At 35.5% G+C, this 24,886-nt stretch overlaps 1 protein-coding gene across 1 annotated transcript in view; it reads right to left on the minus strand.

The window, feature by feature from the left end:
• LOC136842291 (uncharacterized) overlaps positions 1-22,185 on the minus strand; it is a 289,840-nt gene extending 267,655 nt beyond the window's left edge. The window contains 1 exon segment of the mRNA XM_067109551.1: positions 21,743-22,185. Coding sequence (XP_066965652.1) covers positions 21,743-21,865 — 123 coding nt within the window. The 5' untranslated portion in view covers positions 21,866-22,185.
• Between the last annotated feature and the right edge of the window lie 2,701 nt (positions 22,186-24,886).

The following is a 24,886-nucleotide window of genomic DNA, read 5'->3' on the forward strand; positions in this document are numbered from 1 at the left end:
TCTCTCTCTCTCTCTCTCTCAAAGTTCTCTCTGTTTCAGATCACCTCTTCTCTCTCTGAGTCTACGGATGCTCTCTCGATATTCTTTTTTCTCTTCTCCTATGCATCTAAAACACCCGTATTCATGTTATGGAAACACAAGTCTATTTTATTTGCATCTTCTGTCAGTTCTCTTCACTTTTTACATTCCTTTGTGAGATCTGCCTGGTTTCCGAAAATCACGATTTAGTTGTACAAAATCAGAACTTTCTTATCTTGTTACGTGAGATAAATAGACAACAAGTTTTCTGAGCTTTAAAATGTAACTGTGATCGAGCTGCATACCTCCCAGTACCAGCCAATCAGAGGCCGCCAAAAACGTCTCTTGGGCCCAGGAATCTACCTTAAGTGAATCGGCTATAGCTGACCAACCCAGTGCTACCACTCTGAATGACAGATAATATCTCTGATCTCTCTCTCTCTTACCTCTCTCTCTCTCTCTCTCTCGTTTTGACTACACCCCCCAAGTTCAGGTTATTAAAACACGTGTTAACAGTCCACTTTCATGACAGATTTGCCTAAACTGCTTCTGTGACCTTTCATCAGGTTAACGCCAATTTCATGACAGTTTGCCAGATTTCATCTGGGAAGCATCTCAGAATATGAAATAAATTATGTATAGGCTTACTCATTTCACTGTTAGACCCTTAAAGCTGTTTGTAGGCCATTATAAGTCCAAAAAAACAATATTTCCATGTGATACAGACAATTTGGTTTAGGCCTAGGCCAATGATGTCTTTTTATGATATGTGTTACTATAATGAAATAAACTTCACCATCCAATTTATAAAAAAAACTGAACCAACTCTTCAGTTCTAATTTAAACATATTCATTAATATTGTATGAGAATAAATGTTACTTTTCAGTAGGAAATATTTAGTCTATACTCTGTTATGCCTTTTTACTTCTTTCCTATTATTAAATGAATTCTGCAAGAGTTAGTCTTCCACCCCTCCTCATATTAAAAAAAAAAAAGTGGCAAAACACTTTCCTATACGGCTAACTTCAACTCATGATACATATTTTTTAGATTGGTTTTAGGGATGTTTTTAACGTAACATAATAAGTTACAACTCATTATCTTTACAATGACATCAAATTCCTTAACATAGAATTGTATATAAAGTTACACATAATACGGCATCTATAAACTTGGTCAATTCGCACAATAACGTAATCATGAATAATTTTTTGAATAAATACACGATAAAAGATAGAAATGAATATATATCATTCGAATATATAACCATAAACAATAATTTTATTTTCCTAAATGATGGGAATACTATTCCTTACCATGTATGATTGACGTGTTGTGTAGGCTGTGAGCACTTTGAGTTACTCGAAGTGCAGTAGTTGCCATTTTTAAATACTTATTTGCATCTGATACATTTACCCTCCAAGTGCCTTTCAGAAAAGATTTCCAAATGTAAAGATCTGCATTCCTGTAAAGTTTTAATCTAGAATTTTCAGTCATTATCTTCCAGGCAATCAGTACTAAGCAACGTGAAAAGATACTGATCTTCCATATTCAGTGAAGTTTTTTGCCAATTCGAACAATAATTAATTCCAACCGCTGGAGTGTCCACGGTGATATTTTGATTATTCCAGCACAGCCAACAACGTGTTGTTCTTCCTACAAGATGTTTCATGTAATAAATAACATAGGATTGAGTGTAGGACCATTTTAACACCGTATGCAAAAAGGGAATGTGATTATTTACTTATTATATCATATAACATCTTCAACCATATGAACGGGCTAGCTGAAATCATTGCGTTAAGATGCTACTATGCATGTACGGACTCAGCTTTGCTTACTAAGGCAAGAAATCAATTTAGTTTTCAATGTAGATTTTATCGGGGTAATAAACAATTATATTAATTATCATAAATTATGATCAAAATTCACATAAAATCTGATAAAAAATTGATGTTATAGGGAATTTATTGTTGTAGGTTAATCATACTTCTGGCAGCACCAGAAGAAAAGGTGAAGTGTCAGGTAAAAAATGAGAATAAACCCAGAAAACTGAAGGAAAAGGTGACGTAAAAATGAAAATTTCATTTGTTTTGTCTGTGTTTGAATGTCTGTCACGGGGTAGGGGTTTGATTTTGATGTAAAAACCTTTCTGGGGTGACATAGAGGCCGTGTGCAAAATTTTCTCTGGGTCTGTCAGGCGGTTTGAATTTTTGCCAAATTTATACAAACAGCTTTTATATATAAATATATATATATATATATATATATATATATATATTATATACAAACAATATACTTATATATATATATATATATATATATATATATGTATATGTAAATATGTATATATATAGGTAGAGAAACAGTTAAGGTAGAGGAAGTATTGAAAAAACCCCAAGACTAAGGTGGTTTTGTCATGTATATGTGGAGAGAAGAGGGTCATGTATATAAAACGCTTATGAACATAGAGGTGGATGGAAAGAGAAGTTTAGATGTAAAGACAAAATAGCAAATGGCATGCTGGGGAAAAGTTTAAGAAGTCAGGATGCACTGGACAGAGGAAGGTGGCGAATGGCTGATAGGAAACAGCAACCCCATACAGAAATGAGTAATGCTGAAGTCAAAGAAGACATTATATATATATATATATATATATATATATATATATATATATATATATATATATATATATATATATATATATATATATATATATATATATGCATGGGGAATTCCACATACTGTTGGTGAGCTTTCTGCATAGCTGCATGAAATGGCTAATGTACTCTTCTCCACAGGATGCTCATCCATGGTTCAGCAGTAGGTGTGAATGCAGTATAATGCTGAAATTTATATGCATACATATATATATATATACATAAGGAGCCTCGATGGCTCGGTCGGTAAAGCAGCAGACTCGGACTTCATAAGACGTCTGTTTCGTGGGTTCAAATCTGCAGCCGGTCGGTCAGAGGGCGGACACTTTGCTATCCGTGTAGGCAGCCCAGGATTACGTATGTAATGAAAGGATAGGTTTGCTGAAAGCAAATGGGTGTTACAGACTAATACACACACAAACAAAGCCACTCCAACATCTAAAAACATAACAGATGCCTCACACATCTCGAACTGTCGGCCTAAACCGCTCACGTCTCCTCGCTGCTGGGGGAAAGGGAGCTGTGGATTTGGCATGATACATATACACATGTGCTACTGGGGTCTAAGCGATGTCAGGCAGGGCAGCCGATCGAGGCTACGGCCTACCCCAACATAAAATCAAAAAGTCCTTCAAAAGAAGGCATCATGCTTACCCCCATATGAAAAATGGAAAAAGCACATTAAACGAAGAAGAAGAAGACATATATACATACAAAAATATATATATATATACCTATATATATGTATGCATGTATATATATATATATATATATATATATATATATATTATATATATATATATATATATATATATATATATATATTATATATATATATATATATATATATATATATATATATATATATATATATATATATATGTATATATATACATATATATACATATATATACATATATGTATATATATATATATATATATATATATATATATATATATATTTCAAACACCCCTGTATATATATATATATATATATATATATATATATATATATATATATATATATATATATATATATATATATAAATTTCTGACTCACGTCGGATCGAACCCAGGTCTCTCAGGTGGAAAGCAGGCGCTATCCACTAGGCCATACAAGTCTAAAGAAGTTGGAACCTGAGAGCAACTGCACCAAAAGGAATTACCTGGGCAAGCTAACTGCTTGCATACCAGCGAGTTTTCCCAACTTCCGACTCAGCAATGACCCAATAGACAGCATTTAATTCAGAATTATCCCTTCTGAGTGAATAAGATGAAATCATCAACACACAATCACGTGTGGGAACAGAAATAAATTTCTGACTCACGTCAGGATCGAACCCAGGTCTCTCAGGTGGAAAGCAAGGGCGCTATCCACTTTGCCAAACAAGTCTAAAGTTGGAATTGAGATTGAGAGCAACTGTTTTAAGGAATTACCTGGGCAAGCAAACTGTCTTGCATACCAGGAGTTTTCCCCAACTTCCCGACTCAGCAATGACCCAATAGACAGCATTTAATTCGAATTATCCCTTCTGAGTGAATAAGATAGAAATCATCAACACACAATCACGTGTGGAACAGAAATAAATTTCTGACTCACGTCGGGATCGAACCCAGGTGATTGTGTGTTGTTAGTTACACAGAGGTTGATCCCACAACAAATATTGCTGCTCAGTTTAACAAATCAGTTAGAACCATAGGGGGCAATAAAAAAGACATAGAATTACTAGAGACATTCAAGGTAATCAACCCTCTCTCCCCTATTTTTACGGCCTCCGAAAACACATAAAGATGGGATTCCTTTACGCCCCATAATATCTAGCAGGGCTCTTTCATGTACAAATTATCAAAATGGCTCTCGCAGACTTGTTATCACCCTTTCTAGGAACCTTCTCATCCTCCCACGTCAAACATGCAGAAGATTTCATACAAAAATTTAATAGTTTAAACATCCCCTCAAACAACATCAAACTGCTCAGTCTAGACGTCGATTCATTATTTACTAAAGTCCCGATTGCCGACGTGTTGTTTTCTTAGAGAGGAAGTTACAACCATATGAAGACCATTTTCCTCTTGGCATAGATAAAACTTTAAAACTTATCAACCTCTGTGTAACTAACAACGTGTTTTCTTTCAATGGTAATTTTTACAAACAAAAATTTGGCTGTAGCATGGGAAGTCCCCTATCACCCCTTCTAGCAAACTTGTACATGGAATATTTCGAAACAGAACTTTTGTCGTCTATCAAACCCCATAATATGATCTGGCTTAGATACGTAGATGATATCTTTACTTTCTGGGACAATAGCTGGGGGGACTTTAATGAATTTTTTAATAGGCTAAATTCGCTAGTTCCGACCATAAAATTTAAAACAGAATGGGAAAAGGACGGAAAACTGCCGTTCTAGATGTACTGATCATAAGAAAACAGAACAGGTATGCATTTACAGTATATAGAAAACCCACCTTCGCTGTCTCCTACATTCATTTCTTAAGCTACCACGACGTCTCCGTAAAAATCATGGTAGGGTGCAACCTATTCCTCAGAGGACTTAGGATATGTTCAAATGAGTACCTGGATCAAGAATTTAACACGATCCGCCAACACCTAACATAACTGCTCTATCCACCACACATTATCGAGAGGGCTATTAATAAAGCAAATAAAATATACTACAGAGGTCCACTCACAACAGACAAATAGATTTCAACAACAAAATAAAGCTTCCATACGATGAAAACATCCAAAAGGCCACCGAGCAACTCAGTTCTAATAATCCTTTCATTTTCCATTATCCCAAATCCATCGGGAGTTTCGCTCGTTAACGTATACTTAAATAACAAAGGAAGAAGCCGGAGTTTACAAGATACCGTGTAGTAATTGTCATGACATCTATGTAGGCGAGACAGGTAGATCGCTCTCGCAAAGAATAACAGAGCACAAAAGATCAGTACGTTACGCTTCGGAGAGTTCGGGAATTTTCCTACATATTAGAAATACAGGGCATGTCATTAACTGGAGTGGGGCGGAGTTGGTTTTCAAGAGTAGCTGTCCGTACAAAAGAAAGATGCTGGAATCTGCTATCATCAATCAAACCAACAATATGAACCTGTCAGGAGGACATTGGAAATCGGACGCCATTGACACCTTAATCCTCGGACCCCTTTTGAAGAAGATGACCCAAGAAACGCGACCGCCAGATCCATCGCCAAACGGGAGCTAATGAGGCCAAAACCACTAGGAATTTGGTCAATCTCCTCCTTCTTAAGAAACGCCACCTCCTTAACATCGGAGGCCTAAGGCCACACCTTCATGTTTTTGTATATATACCATTGTAACTTTCCACCTGTCCATATTCTACCAGTGAACAGGGGCACAGAAACAAGTGCCCGAAATATATGGTTTCAACGTTTAAATAGTGTTTTATGGGCCTTCTTATTTTCATATATATATATATATATATATATATATATATATATATATATATATATATATATATATATATATATATATATATATATATATATAACACTAGATGGAGTTAAGCTGATCAGTAAAGTTGCCTTTCACGCATTGAAGAATAATAATGATATTCTTTTTTATTACTACCATTATAAATATAACAATTAAGTGACTATTGTTATAACCTTCTTTTGAATCGGAACTTGGTAAAAGACCACAAACAGGAAAATCAAATAGTGGGCAGGCTGTATAAAATTTGGAAATAAAAAATTGTATATTAAACGATCTATAGCATCATAGATCTAATATATATATATATATATATATATATATATATATATATATATATATATATATATATATATATATTAGAGTTTGTGTATGTATTATGTTTGGTGCATTCTTTTAAGCAAGTTTTGTCAATTTTTTGGCGTTTTGCTGATTAAAATTACCTTCATCTACGTACTCGGTCTCAGGTTTCTGTCGATACTCCAATCTAAACTTTCTTTTCCCTCTCCAACCACTTTTTCACGATAGAATCCATGTAACGGCAATGAAATCTATGTAAAGGCTTACAGTACACGCGTCATAACAGTGAATTTTGCTTCGAATTCATTTCTTGAAACGCTCACTGAGCTTTACATATTTAAATAAAGAAATATAGTGATGCAAATCCCTCCATAATATTGGTAGGTGGATTCTATCAGATGCCTTCAAGGGGATATTTAATTCCATACATTGCTGCAAAATGTCCTAGCACAAATATTTGACGTATACAAACCCTGCCTTGTCTATAACCACCTTTGTTCATATCTGACCATTATCATCATCATTTTACAGCCTAATGAGAATGAGCATATTTGAATATTTTCATCACATCTGATGCAAGTGCAATGTCGTTATGGTTACCACATCCAGTCAGGTCACCTTTCTTTGGTACTTATGCTCTGATTTTCACTTCTTAACCATCATCCTTTTTTTCCATGTTCAACATTCTGCAAAACAGTCTAGTTAATATATGATCTCTCATTTTACTTTCAGCTAAAATATACTGGTAACACTCACCTGATATACATGTTTTCAAGAGTCACAGTGCTCTTTGTCTTTGCGACTTACCCTTTTTTTCATACTGTTAGCAATACTTTCCAAAGAATAACCTTTTTTTCATACTGTTAGCAATTCTTTCCAAAGAATAACATTGCTGACATAACACTCACCGCCATTAGAATTTCGTGCAGATGACTATACGCTGCAGGGGACTATTTTGACCAAAATACCGTTATACACGAATTTTTCTTTTGTAAGTATTCAGAACGACATATAGGCCTAATTCCAACGGATGGCTTTGGCGATATTCGTATTCCCAGTTACGAATTATTATTATTCTTTTAATATATTCGGAATAAAAAGACTAAATCAACTGTTCAAGTCCAGGAAGTCCATTTCCGCACTGAACCGCTCAAGGTTGTTTTCTCGTATTGTTGCGGTCAGCCCTCCAGGGACCTTGTCAGTCATGATGTACATTTTGAGCTGGAATTATAATGTGAGAAGAAGTCCGTCGAATGGCAAAGTATTATCTGCCAGTATGCAATACTTCTTGATAACTGATGACTGTATTTTTCAGAATCTGAAGCATCTTGAGAAGTATTTTTGCTGTTAAAGTGAAGGTTTTTTCTGATTTCGGTCAGATGGTAAATTGCAAATTAGTATATCATAGCACGGGACAAAATGAAATATATTTTCCTTTCGTCATTACATTCATAAATATAACTCTTCACCAGTAACAGAAATTCCGTAGAGTATGTTCTTGAAATTGCACAACAGACGTTAAACAAATGGAGAGTAGGCTTTTCCCGAAGAGAATGATGGCAACCTGCGCCTAGTTAGTAGATGTGTGAGTACGATTCATGAAAAAAAATATCCTTAGTTATTCTTGCCGTCTGTGAAGTATTTGAGGAAAATATGCAGGTAAAGCATCAGAAGATAATACCGATATTTTGTAACCCTTGAGGTAAAAGATCTTTTGACACTGAAATTTTATTAATAAACCTAATATGTTTAACATAAGGAATATCTTTTACAAAAACTTAACAGTACTCACATATGACAGCACGTCATCATTCTATATGATGTCTCTGCTAAGAAACATGAGGGAAAAGTATATCATAACTTTGAAGATATTTTTAAATGATGATGATAATAACAGTAACTTACACCTTAGAAAATAGTTGTATTCAATGTATATACATATACATATACATAAAGCTTCATCTAATTTCAAGGTCGTTTTGAACACAAGGACGAGGTGGAACACTAGTCATGGACGAGCACAATGCCCTTTGATCAATAAATGTGGTATCATGATGATATGCAGAAGTACAGTATTTTTGCATATTGAGTGGCCCAGCCGTACCGTATGACCCACTACGTTTCTCGCTCATATACTGTATAACCCAAATCACTACCAAACCCTGACTTTGAATAGGCATTATAAAGAGGGATATCCTTGAAATAATGAATTTTAGCTTAGTAACGTAGATATTCAGTGTCATTTTCTCCATTACCATGGTTTGCATTAAAGTGTCTTAACAGAAGAAAAACATTCTTACAAAATGAATGGGAGGAAATGTTAATTTTTTAAATAATTAATTGCCTAGAGTGTTCAGTTATGGCGATATGAGAAAACCTCAGAAAAGAGATCCCAGAAAAGAAAATAAAAAGAGTGAAAAATGAACTTGTCATGAGGTTTTCAAGTGCTCTCACCACAGATTTATGAAAACCACAAGTTACTGAACCTTTTTCCGTTAATTCAAATGTTATCAGAATAACATTTGAATATATCATAGTTTGAATATCAACATTTCATCGGTAGATTTAGCTTTTCCTTTCATGTTTAGGACCTTCACTTGTGAATGGATGCAGTATCTAATGTACATGGCATGACCAACGTAAATTAACAGATGGAATGGTCAATTGCAAGCTTTGCCGCTTAGAGAAGCATTAGATACTGATGTCTTCTCTGACGAGTAATATTACAGTAAGCGTTAAAAACTTTCCCACGTTATTGTCACGACTTATGACTTGGATTTGAGTGGTTTAGGATTCATATGTCGTGAACCTTTAATTATAAAGTAATTCACTGAGAATGAGTTACCATTTGTACACGTTTTCTTTGGTCGAACAAGTTTATCTGAACGTTGCATGTCCTTATGAGGAAGTGCCGGATATTAGTCAGTGTCGTTAATGGAACACCGGGGACCCCTTCCAACACGAGAGGTAAGGATGGCCTCATCTGGAACGCGCTGTTCAAGGTAGTTTTGTTTTCTTTTTCTTCCCTTGTGACAGACCCATGTCTTGTTTAACTGGCATAAAGTTCATCAGAGACTCTGCTAGTTTAAAGAGTATGGCTGTCCACATTCCAGGATCTCATTAAATCGTTTGGTGGCAGGTTTCTGTCGAACAGGAAGTAAAACTGATCATTATTTCACATATTCGGAAAGAAGGACTTTTCATAAATGAAAATTAGGTAGGGGTCCTCGCAAGAAAATGATGTTTATGTAAGATCATCTCTTGCCGTAATCCCAGTGAATGGTAAACGTTATGGGGCCTTGCTAAGTTCGTCAGATACAGTGGAATTACACCGGCTCTCTCTCTCTTTCTCTCTCTCATTGTGCGTGCAGTACTGCTGTTATATTCTTTCTATCCATAAAGATGCTTTTGGTTTACTTCTTACTGTTGTATATTCATCGCCATAAGCTACTGAAGTGGAGAATAAGTCATGTTATAGACGGAGCTCTTGAGGATATAAGCCTAACAAATCGGCCTAAGAAATATTACTAATGGGAGGGAGTACAATTCTTTGTGGTGAAAATATTTATTTGATGATTTACATCCATTGTCTTACAGTATCGTGGATTATGTTTTATTAAAAATTCGAATGACTTTCTAGCTGATGATTATTAATTCCTGTAAAACGTTCAGTAACCCAAGGTAAGTTCTTTAGCAGCTGACAGAATCGATACTGTTTCCTTAAAAAATATTACGCAAAAATAGTTGAAAAATACATGCAGCTTCTTTTTGCTTTTAACCCTTTCAATCTGCCTCCGCAAACCTCCGTGGCTCCTGCACTGTCACGAGCATTTTTTGCTATCGCGTATCGATTTTGGTATCTTTTTTTTTTTTTTTTTTCTTCATTAAAAATCAGACTTGCTGTCGATTGTGCGTCTCTGTTTAAGAAAAATGTGAATTTTGACGTTGATACTGTAGACTGACATAATTAAACTCCAAAAGACCAGCAGTTATGAACACCTTTTTTTTCCCTCTTTTTTTTTCACCAGATCCCATTACTTGCCCGGATACCAATGGAATCCTGCAAGTTGATGGACTTTAAGAGCTCACTTATGGCAGATTTTTTTTTCTTTTTGATCTAAAAATGAAGTAAACAAGAAGTTCTTCAGAATATATGATCAAATTCCGCGGAGAAATTTTAGAATTAGTTTGAAGGGCAAACAGAAAATTAAAAGGTACGGCATAGATCTTAACACCGTTGGCAAAAACAAAAAAAATAGCTAACCATAGTACTTTGGGTTAAATTTCAGTGGATGTTAGCAAAAGTAAGGAGAATTTGAAATTAGGTTCAAAATCTGCAAGATGAACAAGCATAATTCATTTACTGAACTCATTTCATTTAACTTCGACTGTTCTGGAACGTTCGGTTTCACTCTTCCTCTCTCCTCTAGATTAATCTATGTCTTTTGTTTGAAGTAGCTGCCGTGAGCACGATTGTCCACTTTCGCCAAAGTCCCTGTTATAATAATCTAAAATACACGCGTGCACAAAAAAATCCCAGTCATCAATTTATTTATAATTTGAAATTTTCCAGTTAGGAAAATGTTGCTTAGGTTTCAGCATCAAAGTAGACTTACTACAGGACGTTTAGCTCTATGCGTGATATATTTACATGTTATCGTTACCGGGTTCTTATTGTCAAGATAAGATGATTAGATGGAACAGGCGGCCGAGGGTGAGGGGTGAAGTCAAGGCAGTAAATAAATTGCCAAAGAAATTCATAAAGTGAAGAAAAATAAATAAGGCGTAGGTGTTGCCTCTCCGCTATATAAATGCTATGTTAATGGTGTCTAGGAAACTGATTTACTACGTTTATAAAATTATGTATTACATATATAAATTATTATAATCATTATTATTATTCTAAGCTAAGATACAACCATAGTATGAAAAGCAGAAAGTACGAGACCAACGGCCACAATAGGGAAAGCAGTCCAAAACAAAAAACGTAAATTGAAAAGGAAAGAATGAACTTTGAAAGAGAAATAGAAAAATAAGACAAATGCGGTAAGATAAAATAAAAACAAAGAAGAAAAATAACAAAAGTAAAGTGAATACGACATATACCAAACTGTGAAATGAGACTCATGTCAGCCTGCACAACAGACAAGTTCTAAAGTTACAGTGATTTAGCTATAGGATTAGGGAGACCATCCCACAATTTATTCGTAATAGGAGTGAAACTTCTAGGAAACTTTGCGGTATTGAACCCCACAGAAGAAAAGGTAGATCGTAGAATTAATTGCATAGCCTATCTAGTAATACGTGGTGGATGGTATAGTCTGGGAAGATGTAAATGCAAAGGATAATCAGAATTATAAAATAATGATCAAAACAACATCTTGAGTAGTATGCTTAGGAAGACAAGTCTCCAAATCTAGGAAGCTTTTGCGCAATGTATCGAGAGATAGTTGGACAAGTTTTTCGTAAGTGAATTTGCAGCCGACTGACACCTAAATGAGTTGCATGTAGATGAAAGAAATGATGTCAATTAAAACATCTGGGTTGTTTGGGGGTGGGGTGAAGAGGTCAAATGTCCTAGACCTGCTAATTTTTATACTTTTAGTTTTGATCGGGTTTAACTTCAGCCCACTTAAAGTTGCACTATTCACTAAGTTAAATTCAATCTCTGTTAAGAGATTCAGCTACCACAATAAGATGGGATCGATGCGAAGGCCAAACCGCATATCATACTTTATATATAGTATAAAAGTATTGGACCAAGAATCCTATCGTACGGGAGAGATTACATTCCTGTAGTCAGTATAAAGCCCATCAACAACTGTTCTTGACAATCTGTTCACTAAAAATTTCAGTAAAAATACTAAGAAATGGTCTGCTAACTACCAATTATTTCCCCGTCATGCAAGCTTCATGGCCAGGATATAGGGATTTCTTAAAGACCGGCAATTGAACTGGAGAGTGTTTTTAGTATATGTTTATAGACGCTATGCTAACAGACATTCAGAAACTTTAGATAATTTGGGAGTTTTAGAAAATGGGAAGTAATCAGCAGTCCTAATGAATTAGAATTATCTGTTCTCAAACAAGTACAAAGAGAACACTTCCTGACTAACTTACGAAAAATAACAGACGGCTTTGGAGCGATAAGCAGCAATTTTCACACAAAAGAGCAAAGGGAAAAGGACCTTTTGGGTCTACACCTACGTATGCATCAAGGCTGAGTAAAAGATTCTTAATTTCACGGAACTGAAAAGCTCAACAAGTCATGTGTGCTTACTGACAAGCACGTCAGCCAAAAGTGCTATATTTTTCTTTGAACAGTGAGTGACAGAACCTCCTAGTTTGACAAAAGAGAAAGTGTCTAGTCTGCAATAAAAAAAAAAAGCGCAAAAGTTCAAAATTAAGAGTAGCCCGCCATTTATTTTCCAGAGATAAACCCAGCCTCCTTATACAAACTCAGAAGTGAAAGAACACTCAAAATTCCCATTCCAGTCTGCTTGAGATTTAATATATATTTTATAAAGTTAGGACACATTTGGGGCAGAGTATTTAGTTTTAAAGGTTAAAGAAACTTAAAAAAAAGTTCAGAAGTCCCAATTGGAGGGTCCATAGTATTGGTTATAACACCGGGGGAACCAGTGATACTATATAGAAGTTTGTCAGAATTATGCGTGGCCTCATCTATAGGCCAGATTCAGAAGTGAATAATAAAAGCTCTTAGGTCATGGCAATCAGTAGGATAAACAGAATTCTACCACTCCTTCAGAAGTGCAAATAGATTAGGATATACACAATACATATATATATGTATATGTATACATACATACATACATATATAATATATATATATATATATATATATATATATATATATATATATATATATATATTATATCGATGTTGATTTATCTCCTCAAACAGGTGGATCCAGGAAAAAACAGTGCAACATTTACTGTCACAATCATACTTTGACAATTACATTGTAGATGAGCACCCTGTTCAGAATAATTTCACATTAGCTGCCTCATACACCTACACAAATACACAAAAGGCTCATCAGTAGTGTGTTGAACCTCTTATACACTTCTTATCTTGCAAGCACTTTTGTACTTCTTGGATATTTAGATCCACCATTTCTAATACCTATCCAACCGTTTCTAAATCTTGTCGTACTACATTTCTTAAGTTTGCATTCCTCAACCTATTGCCGCCCATTTTTACAAAATGACCAACTTGTTGCAGGACACTTCTACATTTCTGGACATTTCTTACTCCTTCAGTTCTTACATATAAACAGCTTCCGAATTGTTCTTTCATTTGCATTCAACATCCACACTTTGCATAAAGGCAAGTTTGCTCAACAACCCTTTATACATTGGCTTCCACAGACAGTTAAAGTCTTCCTAAACTTTGGACACTCCCTGCTACATTTTTATCTCTTCGCTCATTCATTACGCTCAATCAAAATATCTATAAGCATCGATGTCTTCTGTTCCTCATACATCCACATTAACTTATTGAGAATTTAGGAGGTTCCAAACTTCGTTTGCAGCAAAGCACAATCTGACTAGATATGGACACACCAATGTTTTTCTCCTTTTCGTTTGCTAGGATTCTATTTTTCATTAGATAATGCTGGTTTTCGTTTCATTTTGAAGCTGAATACGTGCAGTGTATCGTAGTATGCAAAACATAAAAGAGAAAAAGACAAAATGGCATGTTGGAGCTCGCCCAAAAAATTTCAGCAGGTCATGTCATCAAAATCTGATTGGAAATAAAGGGTAAAGGGTTAAGATTTATTGCTCCGCCTTCGTGCTTCCCATACATTCATAACCTTACTCTTTCTCACATTTATTTTCAATTTCCTCTTCTTGCAAACAAATTCAGACTCTTTTAATAATTTTTTTTTTTGTGCCTCTTTACTATACCCAGTCTCCTCCCATTTTCATGATTTCTGTCACGTCATTCATAAGTGGATTGAACAGCCTTAGTGTTATAAAGAATCCTTATCTCAACCCAGTTTTACACCAAATCAGTCACTCTCCGTGTACATATGCTGAGCATCTATAGAATACAGCAGTACAAATCACCACATTGCCTCTATTTATTCTATCTTGAGCTTTTCCCAAACCACATATTGCTCTTCTCCTGTCTGTCTTTCCGTCATTTGTCTTAGTTTTTCAATCAGAAACCAACAATACACCTTCACATTTATCCCTGTAAAAAGCAACCATTATTCACCTCGCCTTATAAAACCTGGTTAGTCACTCAGTCACAACCCTACCACAGCTCCTTTCTTGTAAACCCATCAACTCTTTTGGCTTTCCATTCTTCAATTTCTTTATTATCCCACTTTGCCCTTAAGAGTCACTTTCCAAAGCTTGGTCAACCTAACACTAACCCTTTCTGATATCATTCTGCACTGCAATGCCTCTTTTCTGTACTCAAAGAAAAGAAGAAAAAAAATTTTGTAAAAAACTCACTCCATCGCTGCAAAAGTGCATTCACTACAGAACACATCTTTTAAATATGCATCTTTTATTCTTAAAGCCACTTGTCCATTTAACTTTCTCTCTGCATCCACTTCCGTATAAAAGTCTGTTAATCGTTCTAACTTCCTCGTTCACCTTCCTTTTGTGATTATTAATTCCCCTCCTTTTCTCTCGCTTTGACTGTCTTATCCGTCCTCCTGTATACCTGTCTTTGATCTTTTTTCTGTTGTGGAACTGCACCTCAGATAATTTTTTTTCATACTTTTTTATCTGCAAACACTGCCTGTGCTTTTTCCCCTCTTCCTATCCCCCATTACATGTAAACACTGCCGGGTACCCGTATCATCCACTCCCAATCTACTCCCTCAACAAACATTTTGTTATCCCTAGCCCATATCTTATTTTATGCGTTATATTCTCTTCTAATTCCCTTCAAATCAAACGCATCTTAATTTCATTTCCAGCCACATTTTCAGCCCTGTCTTTACAGCCTCTATCAGTCTTACCTTTTCTTTCAACCAGGATATGAATAGTCACACCAGCAGCTCATTCTCGTCTCACTTTGTAAATAAATAATAGCCCTACGCTTTTACCTCATAGAGGAGAGCTTCATTGGCTGTTAATCTTCCAGTTTCAACAGTTTTTTTTTTCTTTTAAACAACAGGAACGCACTAGGTTTTCCAGGAAATGTGTGCAAATACCTGTTTGTTTACCCTTACTCTTTATAACAAGGAGCGCGTACTGTGTGCCTAAGAAATTTATTGTAATGTTTAAATATACGCAAGCAGGATATAAATTTTACCATAGCATGCATTCAGGGAAATGCTGTGCAACACGCGTGTTTAGGAATTACAGAGATACTAATGAAAATATATTGGAAGAGGAGGTATTTGAACAAATTTTTGTTCGACTAACATTGATAGAAGTTATCTATCTAGATATATCTCTCTCTCTCTCTCTCTCTCTCTCTCTCTCTCTCTCTCTCTCTCTCTCTCTCTCTCTCTCTCTCTCTCTCTTAATTGTTATCTATTGACACTACAGCTATTTAACTTCGTTCTTTATAATGACAGTAATATATCAAGAGTTATTTATCTCCTTTATAAGAGAGATTTACTAATAAGTAATATTAGCTCTTAGCTCTTCCTCGGTCTCTCTCTCCTCCACCAACTCTCTCTCTCTCTCCTTGCTAAAGGTTATCTATCAGTTTGGAACAATACAGTCGTTTGAGAGGAGAGGATGGATACACACAGACACATGCACATACACACATAGGATATTACTTCAAAGTCGTTTTAAATGACCCTACCTATATGTAACGCCCATGAAGCACCCTTTTGTAAAGTGGTTTAAATACTCTTTCTTTTGTAATAAACGACATATTTTTTTCAGGAGGGGTTTATTTGTATGCATACATCACACATTTCTTTGTGCTAAAGCTGATTTATCAGGGAGTGTTTTATCTCTCTTTCCTGAAGGAGATATAGCTAGAATTCCTCTCTCCGATCAAGTTGTATCGTTAAGTAAGTGTTTTTAGTTTTCTGTAAAAGAAAACTATTGTGCCGGCTTTGCCGGTCCGTCCGCACTTTTTCTGTCCGCCCTCAGATCTTAAAAGCTACTGTGCTAGAGGGCTGCAAATTGGTATGTTGATCATCCAACCTCCAATCATCAAACATACCAAATTGCAACCCTCTAGCATCAGTATTTTTTAAAATTATATTTAAGGTTAAAGTTAGCCATAATCGTGGGTCTGACAACGGTATAGGACAGGCCGTGGTTAAAGTTTCATGGGCCGCGGCTCATACAGCATTATACCTAGACCACCGAAAGAGAGATCTATTTTCAGTGGCCTTGATTATACGCTGTACAGAAAACTCGATTGCGCTAAAGAAGCATATTTATTTTTTAAATCGGACGACAGATAATTAAGATAAAAGGTTTTGCTGACCATCAACTCGGGTTATAATTAGAAGATAGTGATTCATCGTACCAAAAGTTCGGTCTTTCGATTTGAATACACTGGCGGGGAGTCAGCTATTTTAAGAGTACCTTAACAGATATGGTCATCACATTATTGAGAGTTTGATTTAATTTACATGAAGATAAAGATTTGCCATGCACTGAAATATATATATATATATATATATATATATATATATATATATATATATATATGTATGTATGTATGTGTGTATACATATATATATATATATATATATATATATATATATATATATAATATATATATATATATATATATATATATATATATATATATATATATATATATATATATATATATATATTACAATTTTGGATGGAAACAGACATATCAGGGTATGGTCATTTGTAGGATATCTTATTTATGATGTAAACTAATGTTTAGCAGCAGCAAGATATAAGATCATGATAAAAAAATCGGTGTGGCTTGAATCGTCGACTTCATAATCCAGACCACGAAGGAGAATCATGTATATGGAAAACTCTTGCTTTGTCACTCAAATTTTAATACTGAAGTTTCATTGTAAGTTTTTCACCCCTCCTTTTTATGGCTGTTTTATGACTGATGGTGTGTTACTATAAAAGCATGTAAACTTTTCTTTTTCATGAAATAAAACAGGAAGTGGAGCATGTCCACAATATTCTTGGCCGTAGGCTGATGTGCTTGGACGAGTTTAATACGCTTGATACAGACGAATGAGTTAATAGTCTTAAAACATGGGTATTGCAGAGTCAGATGGTTTTAAGAGTTGCTACAATATCCTTAGCGTGGGTAATTTGAACAAGGTAAGCTGAAGCCTTTGTATTAATCTGCTTTTATATTTTTTTCCAATACGTATGATAATACAGAGTTGTGTTGTTCGGCAGTTTTAATATTTTATGGCAGATCATAATTATAAAAATAACGTTTATCGTCCTTTGCGCCACCACTCTCCTGATTCTACTAAAAATCTAACAAAAATAAGATATCTGGGATAAAGAAAGCTGACTTGCGAAGAAAATCGTCAACTACCGCCAAGGGTACAAGCATTTTCATCAATTGTTTCTGATACTGATCCTAAACCGAGATGTGGCATCGTCAAATCATGGACTACAAATGATGTCATTGATGATCACAAGGGACTCACATGATTACTGGTCACATATTCATAAAATAAAATAGACATTGCTCCAACTTTTTTATGATGGCAAAGTTGCGTGCATATACTTTTTTGTTACGTTCTTTCCTGCAGACACGTTGGCTTGTATAATTTGTTTTTTTTCTTTGAATTAAATCATTTTTCCCCTTTACTGCCATGTAATATCATTCTTGGAAGATGGAGCCTTATCTGCATGGATCACCTGTGCTAACGTCTTTATATATGACTATCAAGAATTTCCAGCATTTGAAACCCTACCAGCTGAAACCAGTTAGCGATTAGTAGATCTTGTTCTTTTATCCTTTGGATGTCTTCGCACTCTTGAATTTTTTGCTAACGCAGCTGTTGACCTGGACTCTTGGTTTTTTATGACACGAAAATGTCATAAAAAATGGCTACTTTGTTAGTAAGGTAAAAATAAACATCTGATAGCCATAAAAGGTTAACTGGAGTGTTTTCTATGCATACATAGCAGCCTCTTTACGATGCTAATTTTTTTCCGTTCTATGAGGCGTCTCATTAGTTAGGAAAAGATTTGTATCCAAATCTTTCGGTCCTTTCTGGATAAAATGTCTGAGGAATTAATTTTTCTTCTTAAACGGGGGTTGGGGGGGGGATATGTCTTAATTGTTGATGGCAATCTTAATAATGAATACACAGAGCCAGCTGCTCTGTGGACATCTTACTGGATTTTTTAATAACTCCTAATCAATAACAAGCAATAAAAAGTAAAAATTGTGGTAGTTGAGCAAATATTACTAAAACCACCATTTAGGGATTCGTCAAGGGCAAGTCAGGAACACAAATAAAGAAAAAGAGCAATGGAAAGAAATCTATAAAAAAAACTTTCGGAGCCAGATGGTGAGTAATGCACTGTTTACTCTTGACTGAGGAAGTGAACGAATTTAATTGTATGAAAGTCGAAGAAAATTAAAAATAATGTTATTTAACAACATTATTGAAATATGTAGTTCAAAACCCGCATAACCAAAATGTCTATAGTTTGTGAGAAAAAAAAGAAAAACGATACGTGCTGCAGAAACTTGGAAGAGCTTACGACCGCCATTGTCAGTCAAGGTCAAAAGGGACACGTAAAGAGAGAGGTAGTGTCCATCTGAAAATAAATGTATCTGTTTCGAGAATGTTCCATGCTTTTGATGAATGGCGGAGAAGTGTTATTCAGCGTCACGGGTTGAGAACGGCTTTGAAATAATGCCAAGGTCATCAGGCATCTGGGAAAACAAAGAATCGATGCTAAACGTTTCTCTGCGTCGAATTATTTTCCATCGCTTGTCGTGCCGTATTAAATACCAAAGGTTACATTGAGTATGGTGGAAAAAGTGTCAAGGCTTTTATACTGAAATTACCCATTTAAATTCTGAATAAGAGATCTGTGAAGGATACTGGTTTTCATATAAAATGTAAATGAACATTATGTTCCGGTGAACTGGAATTTTACTTGTGAATGCATTTGACCACTTTAGGCCAAGATATTTGAAATTTGACATTTAGTGTCTTTTCCTATTCTTTTATAAAATCATTTGGACTTAAAATTAAATATTCTCGATAGGATAACAATATAAAAAACCTCACGTTTTGGTAAAATCCACAGAAATTGAAGTGTATATCATGCCATATTACTACATCAAAGGGGAAAATGTGAAAGAAAGATTAGAGATCTAGTCATAATTCCAAATAAAGTTCATAGCAGCCAAAGAGCAAATTTATCATCGGACACATTTGAGGAAAGAACCCAGGTCGGTCTATGCCCAAAGATATAGGTCACTAACATCACCCACAATTGGTTAACGATGCCTGATTGATTCCATGTGTTAATTAAAAAAAACTTGAATAGAATCCAAGGGAAGTACTTAAGGAATATTGAAAGCGATTTTGTAGCAAAGGCTGTCTTGATAATAAAATCTGATTTTTTAATTTAGTAAGGAGATGTACGAGTATAAGTAGCAACCATGGAAATAGAAATGGTATAAGGTAATACACCTCATGCCGAAGCTAGTCAGCTACTGCACAAGCATTATATTACGTAACGTTATCGTTCAATGTGAATAAGGCCGCTTACTTAATTTGGAGGAGTCTCAAAATAGTTCTGTTAAATTACATATTAGTTCGTAAAGTTTTTCGGTTGAGGTGTTAAAGGGGAAACTACTGATGAAATCCGTTGTTTGTAAAATCTCAGGTAGTTATAAAAGAAAATTAGAATATCTTCTTCCGAACGGTTCGTGACAGGCGTTGGAAATTAACTTTCTCTAAAACTGGAATTCGCGTGATTTTTATGAGCTAAGCAGGGTAACTTTTGAGATGGACATTTTCATGTATTTATTAATTTTTTTTTTACTCAGGCAGCTGTTACCAAATCGTTTATGAGAAAAAATTATTGTACACGGTCTTAATGGTCTTAAGAGCTAGGTGATACAAAAGCCACAATCAGTTTGGAAACTTCTTAAAACTGTAAGTTGTGCCTTAATCGTCCGATTTATGGTTTTATATTCATTCGAGTTCTCCATTGAACTTTTAGCACCATTAGAGCCAGCTATAATTCTGCCATTCTTTTTTTTTTTCGGATATGCATCAGAACGCCAACTGCAAACGGTAGGCCACGATAAATGATTTTGCACCATTTAGATGTTGTAGTATCCCTTTAACAAAGGAGAACAGTTCTATATAGCTAATATTATTTCTTTTTGGGTCTATATTAGTGGGGTGCTGTTATAATGGAGGAAAAATGTCCCTTTGAAACACTTAGCCGGCGAACCTGGCTTATAAACGTTTTCCCTTTTGAATTAAAGGCATAAACCAAATTCAGTGATGCAAGAAAACTGTTCTGGTTCAGTGAGTTTTAAACCTCTGACCAGGCTATTGACCTTTTAGAAGTTTTGCTTATCATGCGGTGACATCGAACAGCGGAAGGATTCGAAGTCAGTCGTAAACTTCTCTCAGATACTGTATTTCTGTCAAAGGTATTCCTTCCTTCCGCTGTTGCGTGAGAGGGAATGAGGGAAGCGGTGAGGTTGACGAGAAGTCCTTGTGGTTTCAGGCGTTGGAAGACGTGTTGCATCAATTGTTATTATGAAACTATGCCTCTTCATCGGTACATATATTTGTGTTGCACATAATGGAAAACTTAGACTATCCATAAGAATTTGACCTGCCTAAATTACTGATCAATAATTAAGATATATTTGGTTGCAACCTTAAACTTAGCGAATGCTAATTCCATTAGATTAATTTCATTTTGACTCATCAGCCTGTTATAATGAGAATGTTTGTAACTAGAAGATAAGGACTCTTATCATCATATCGTGAAACGCTGCGTTAGTAATAGAGTTTCTTATCTAAGAATATCTCTTTGGGAAATGCAAGAAGACACGTTTACAGTTTCCATAAAGTAAGCCTAGCTTTCGTTATTACAGAGCGAGTTAAAATTGGAATATGGCACTTATATTATCGCCGCTGATAAACACGATATACGGCTGATAATCTCTTGCAACATGAACAAAAATTTAATACCGCTCAAGGTTGTAAAATCACGCTTGAAAGTCAGAGCGGACATGGAGGAATACCACGTATGAAGAACAGTTGAAATGTTTTACGCAAAAACATCTCGTAATTCGCAGATAAGCAAGAAATCTCAAACTTACCTGTATATAGCACGATGATTTACATTGTCGTGTTTGCCGCACAGATGCTTGGTATCCCATAGAACATTGCAAAATAACATACAGGCTAAGGTGTAACACATACATTTTCCCACGAGGCTTCATGACTTATCGCACAAGACCGCGGAAATAGCACGTCACCTTTCTTACACGATTCACCAACAACTGACTGAGTCTGTCAGGCTGACTGCGTCTCACGCAAGATTGTACTCTGGGGCAGGTAGCCTACCCCGGCAAAAAAAAAAGAAAGAAAAAAGAGGCAGGTAGCTCAGCGACTTACGACTGGCTGGAAACAGCACCACTACACCCACCAGCCAACCAGCGTGCCCGAACCCCAGCTAGAACCCACCACTGCTTATCATCTCCCGACATCACAGCATTATCTCAGTCGCCAGTTTATTTTATCTAATGCTTCCCTTCCCATCCGTCGCTGAAATTAAGGATTTATTCATATACTTACATATACAGACAAACCCTTTATATTATATACGAATGAATCACTTATATTATTGTGTTAATGTTCAGTGCCAGTTTTACAGTTGGTAATCGTCTTAACCATTATTGAAGAATAGTTCCTGTTTTTATTGAGGTTTATATGGGTCTATTTTTTTTTTTTTTTTTTTTTTAGCATCTAGCTGTTTTCCATAATATGGTGTGACGCCGAAGAAAAATACAAGACACTAATCACTGCCATATTCACACTTTAAATGTTATTTGCTAATGGCCCCCGTGTGAAGAAAATTTATACACAGAAGGCTCATCAGTAGTGCATCAAACCACTTACACAGTCAGCCACATCTGTAGTGGAAACACTTTATTTCGAGCACGCTTCATTTCCTATACCTCTTTGTCTCCATCTACCCAGTATTTTCTGGGTCTCTCTCTCTCTCTCTCTCTCTCTCTCTCTCTCTCTCTCTCTCTCTCTCTCTCTCTCTCTCTCTCCTCGTAACACATTGGATCATGCGCTCACTAATCTGTTGTCCCCCAATTCTTTTCACATGGCCGAACCATATAAAAATACTCTGATCCATTCTTTCACTGACGCTTATCTTTTTGTCACTTTTCTTCCACTTATCTCGATTTTTCCCCTCTTCAGTCTGTATGCCACGTAAACCACACAAACAAAATATACCTACACCTTCCGTTCATTCATATTCAGTATCAGCACTTCAACTTCATTTTGCATTAAGGAGAGCTGCCTCAACAGTTCCTTCATATATTCCAACATTGGCTTCTGCAGACAGCCAGTTTCCCCCAGATCTTTTGTGCACATCATGCTACTGTTGCGCTTCACTTACTTGCTGACTTTCCATCATATTACAGCTAGAAATCGATATAAATCAGCTGATTCACTTTCCCACCTTCCACATCAATATTCATTGCTCTACCTTCTTGTTTTCCATTTAACACCACATAAACTGCGCATAGAATTCATAACCTCAACATTTTTTTTATTTGTATTCAACATCCACACCTTGCTTCCATAAATGAGAATTGGTGACTCATTAATTTATCCATACATTACAAACTTCCATATACATTTTGTGTCCTCCATATCTTTTGCACTCCTTTTGCTATCTTTCTTCCTTCCCTTGTGAATTGTGTGACACTTCATCTCTTATCCTGCCACTATCTCATCCAGTCTATATCGAACTATCCTCATAAACTTATTCATGCTCACATTTCTCTTCAGCATTCTCTTCTCGCAAACTTTTTCAGATCCTTTCAGTAATATCATGTTTCTCTTCATTTTTCACAACCAGAATTTTATCTGCTACAAATATCAGTTTTTCAAGACTCCGTTAATGACCCATGTTCTTATCCTACACCTTTGCTCTTTTATCGGATGTCATTGTGCTAGATTCGTTTTTATACAAAACCAGTCACTCTCTTACTGAAAATTCTAATGGATGTTTCACTTCCATCATAAAGATTTTTGTAACTGTCCCCCACAATTTACCATCTATACCTAACATTTTCAGCACTCTCCATATATCCTCTGTGTCTTTCTATTTTAGCTTTTCTAGGTCAGTGTAGCCACATTCAGGTTTTACTTTTACTTTTACTTTCAGACTTCTCATATCAGGTTTTCTAACAACTGCTTGATTAACACACTCTCATCTATATTTATAACCAGATTTTTCATCCCATATCAATCTTTTTGTCATCTGTCGTACTTTCTCAATCAATTCTACCCTACACCTTTTATGGTGTACTTAGTAACATTATGTCTTCTATCATATTTGCCCTTGTAAAAACAAAAGTTATACCTCAACCATTCCTTGGAACCTTTTGATCAATGTATGCATTACACCCTGGTCACCTACACAATTAAACCTTCGCCCCTCATTTGTCATTTCATCAACTTATTGTGTCTTTCTAGTCTTCGACCTTTTAATTGCTTCTCCTTATCCTCCACAGTCACTTGAGGGGCATTCTGAAAGTGACACTACCTCCTTCTATTCCCGAACCATTCAGTGTAGTCTTCTCTATCTTTCACGTTCAACAAATCAAAATATTTACACCACTGACCCAGAACTACATTCTCTCCAGACATTGTTCCTGCATTTGCATATTTTATTCTAAAATCATTGTTTGCTTTCTTCTCCCTTTTTGTTAAAAAGGTTTTATTTTTCTCTCTCACCTTCCATTTACTCACCTCATCCTTCCTCCCGTTCACAATTTTCCCTTATGTTTTGCAACTACACCCAACTTATCTCCATTTTTCGTCCACTAAACTTAATTTTTTTAATGCCACCATTCACTATTTTCATTTCGCTTTTCAGTCTTCTAAAACGAGGAAAAATCCCCGCTGACTCCATGATCACTTCCTAGAACTTAACCCTTTGTGATTCTGATGATGATTTTAGCTGTCATCTATTTTTCAGTCTGAGAGTCTGATGACGATTATAGCTGTCATCAAAAGATATTTTTATAATAAATTTGCCATAAAACATAGACTCCCCATGTGAACGTGCGATGCCGCTCATGCTGTGTGTAACATGTTATATTTACTTTAGTATTTACTGTTTGGGAATAATATTTTAATGGAATATAGTTTAGCCATTGATGATCACAGTGACGATGCCAACGTGCAAGAAAACCCTGTATTTTGAAGGTAAGAGG

Source organism: Macrobrachium rosenbergii, chromosome 10, assembly GCF_040412425.1.
Source record: "Macrobrachium rosenbergii isolate ZJJX-2024 chromosome 10, ASM4041242v1, whole genome shotgun sequence".
Classification (NCBI taxonomy): domain Eukaryota; kingdom Metazoa; phylum Arthropoda; class Malacostraca; order Decapoda; family Palaemonidae; genus Macrobrachium; species Macrobrachium rosenbergii.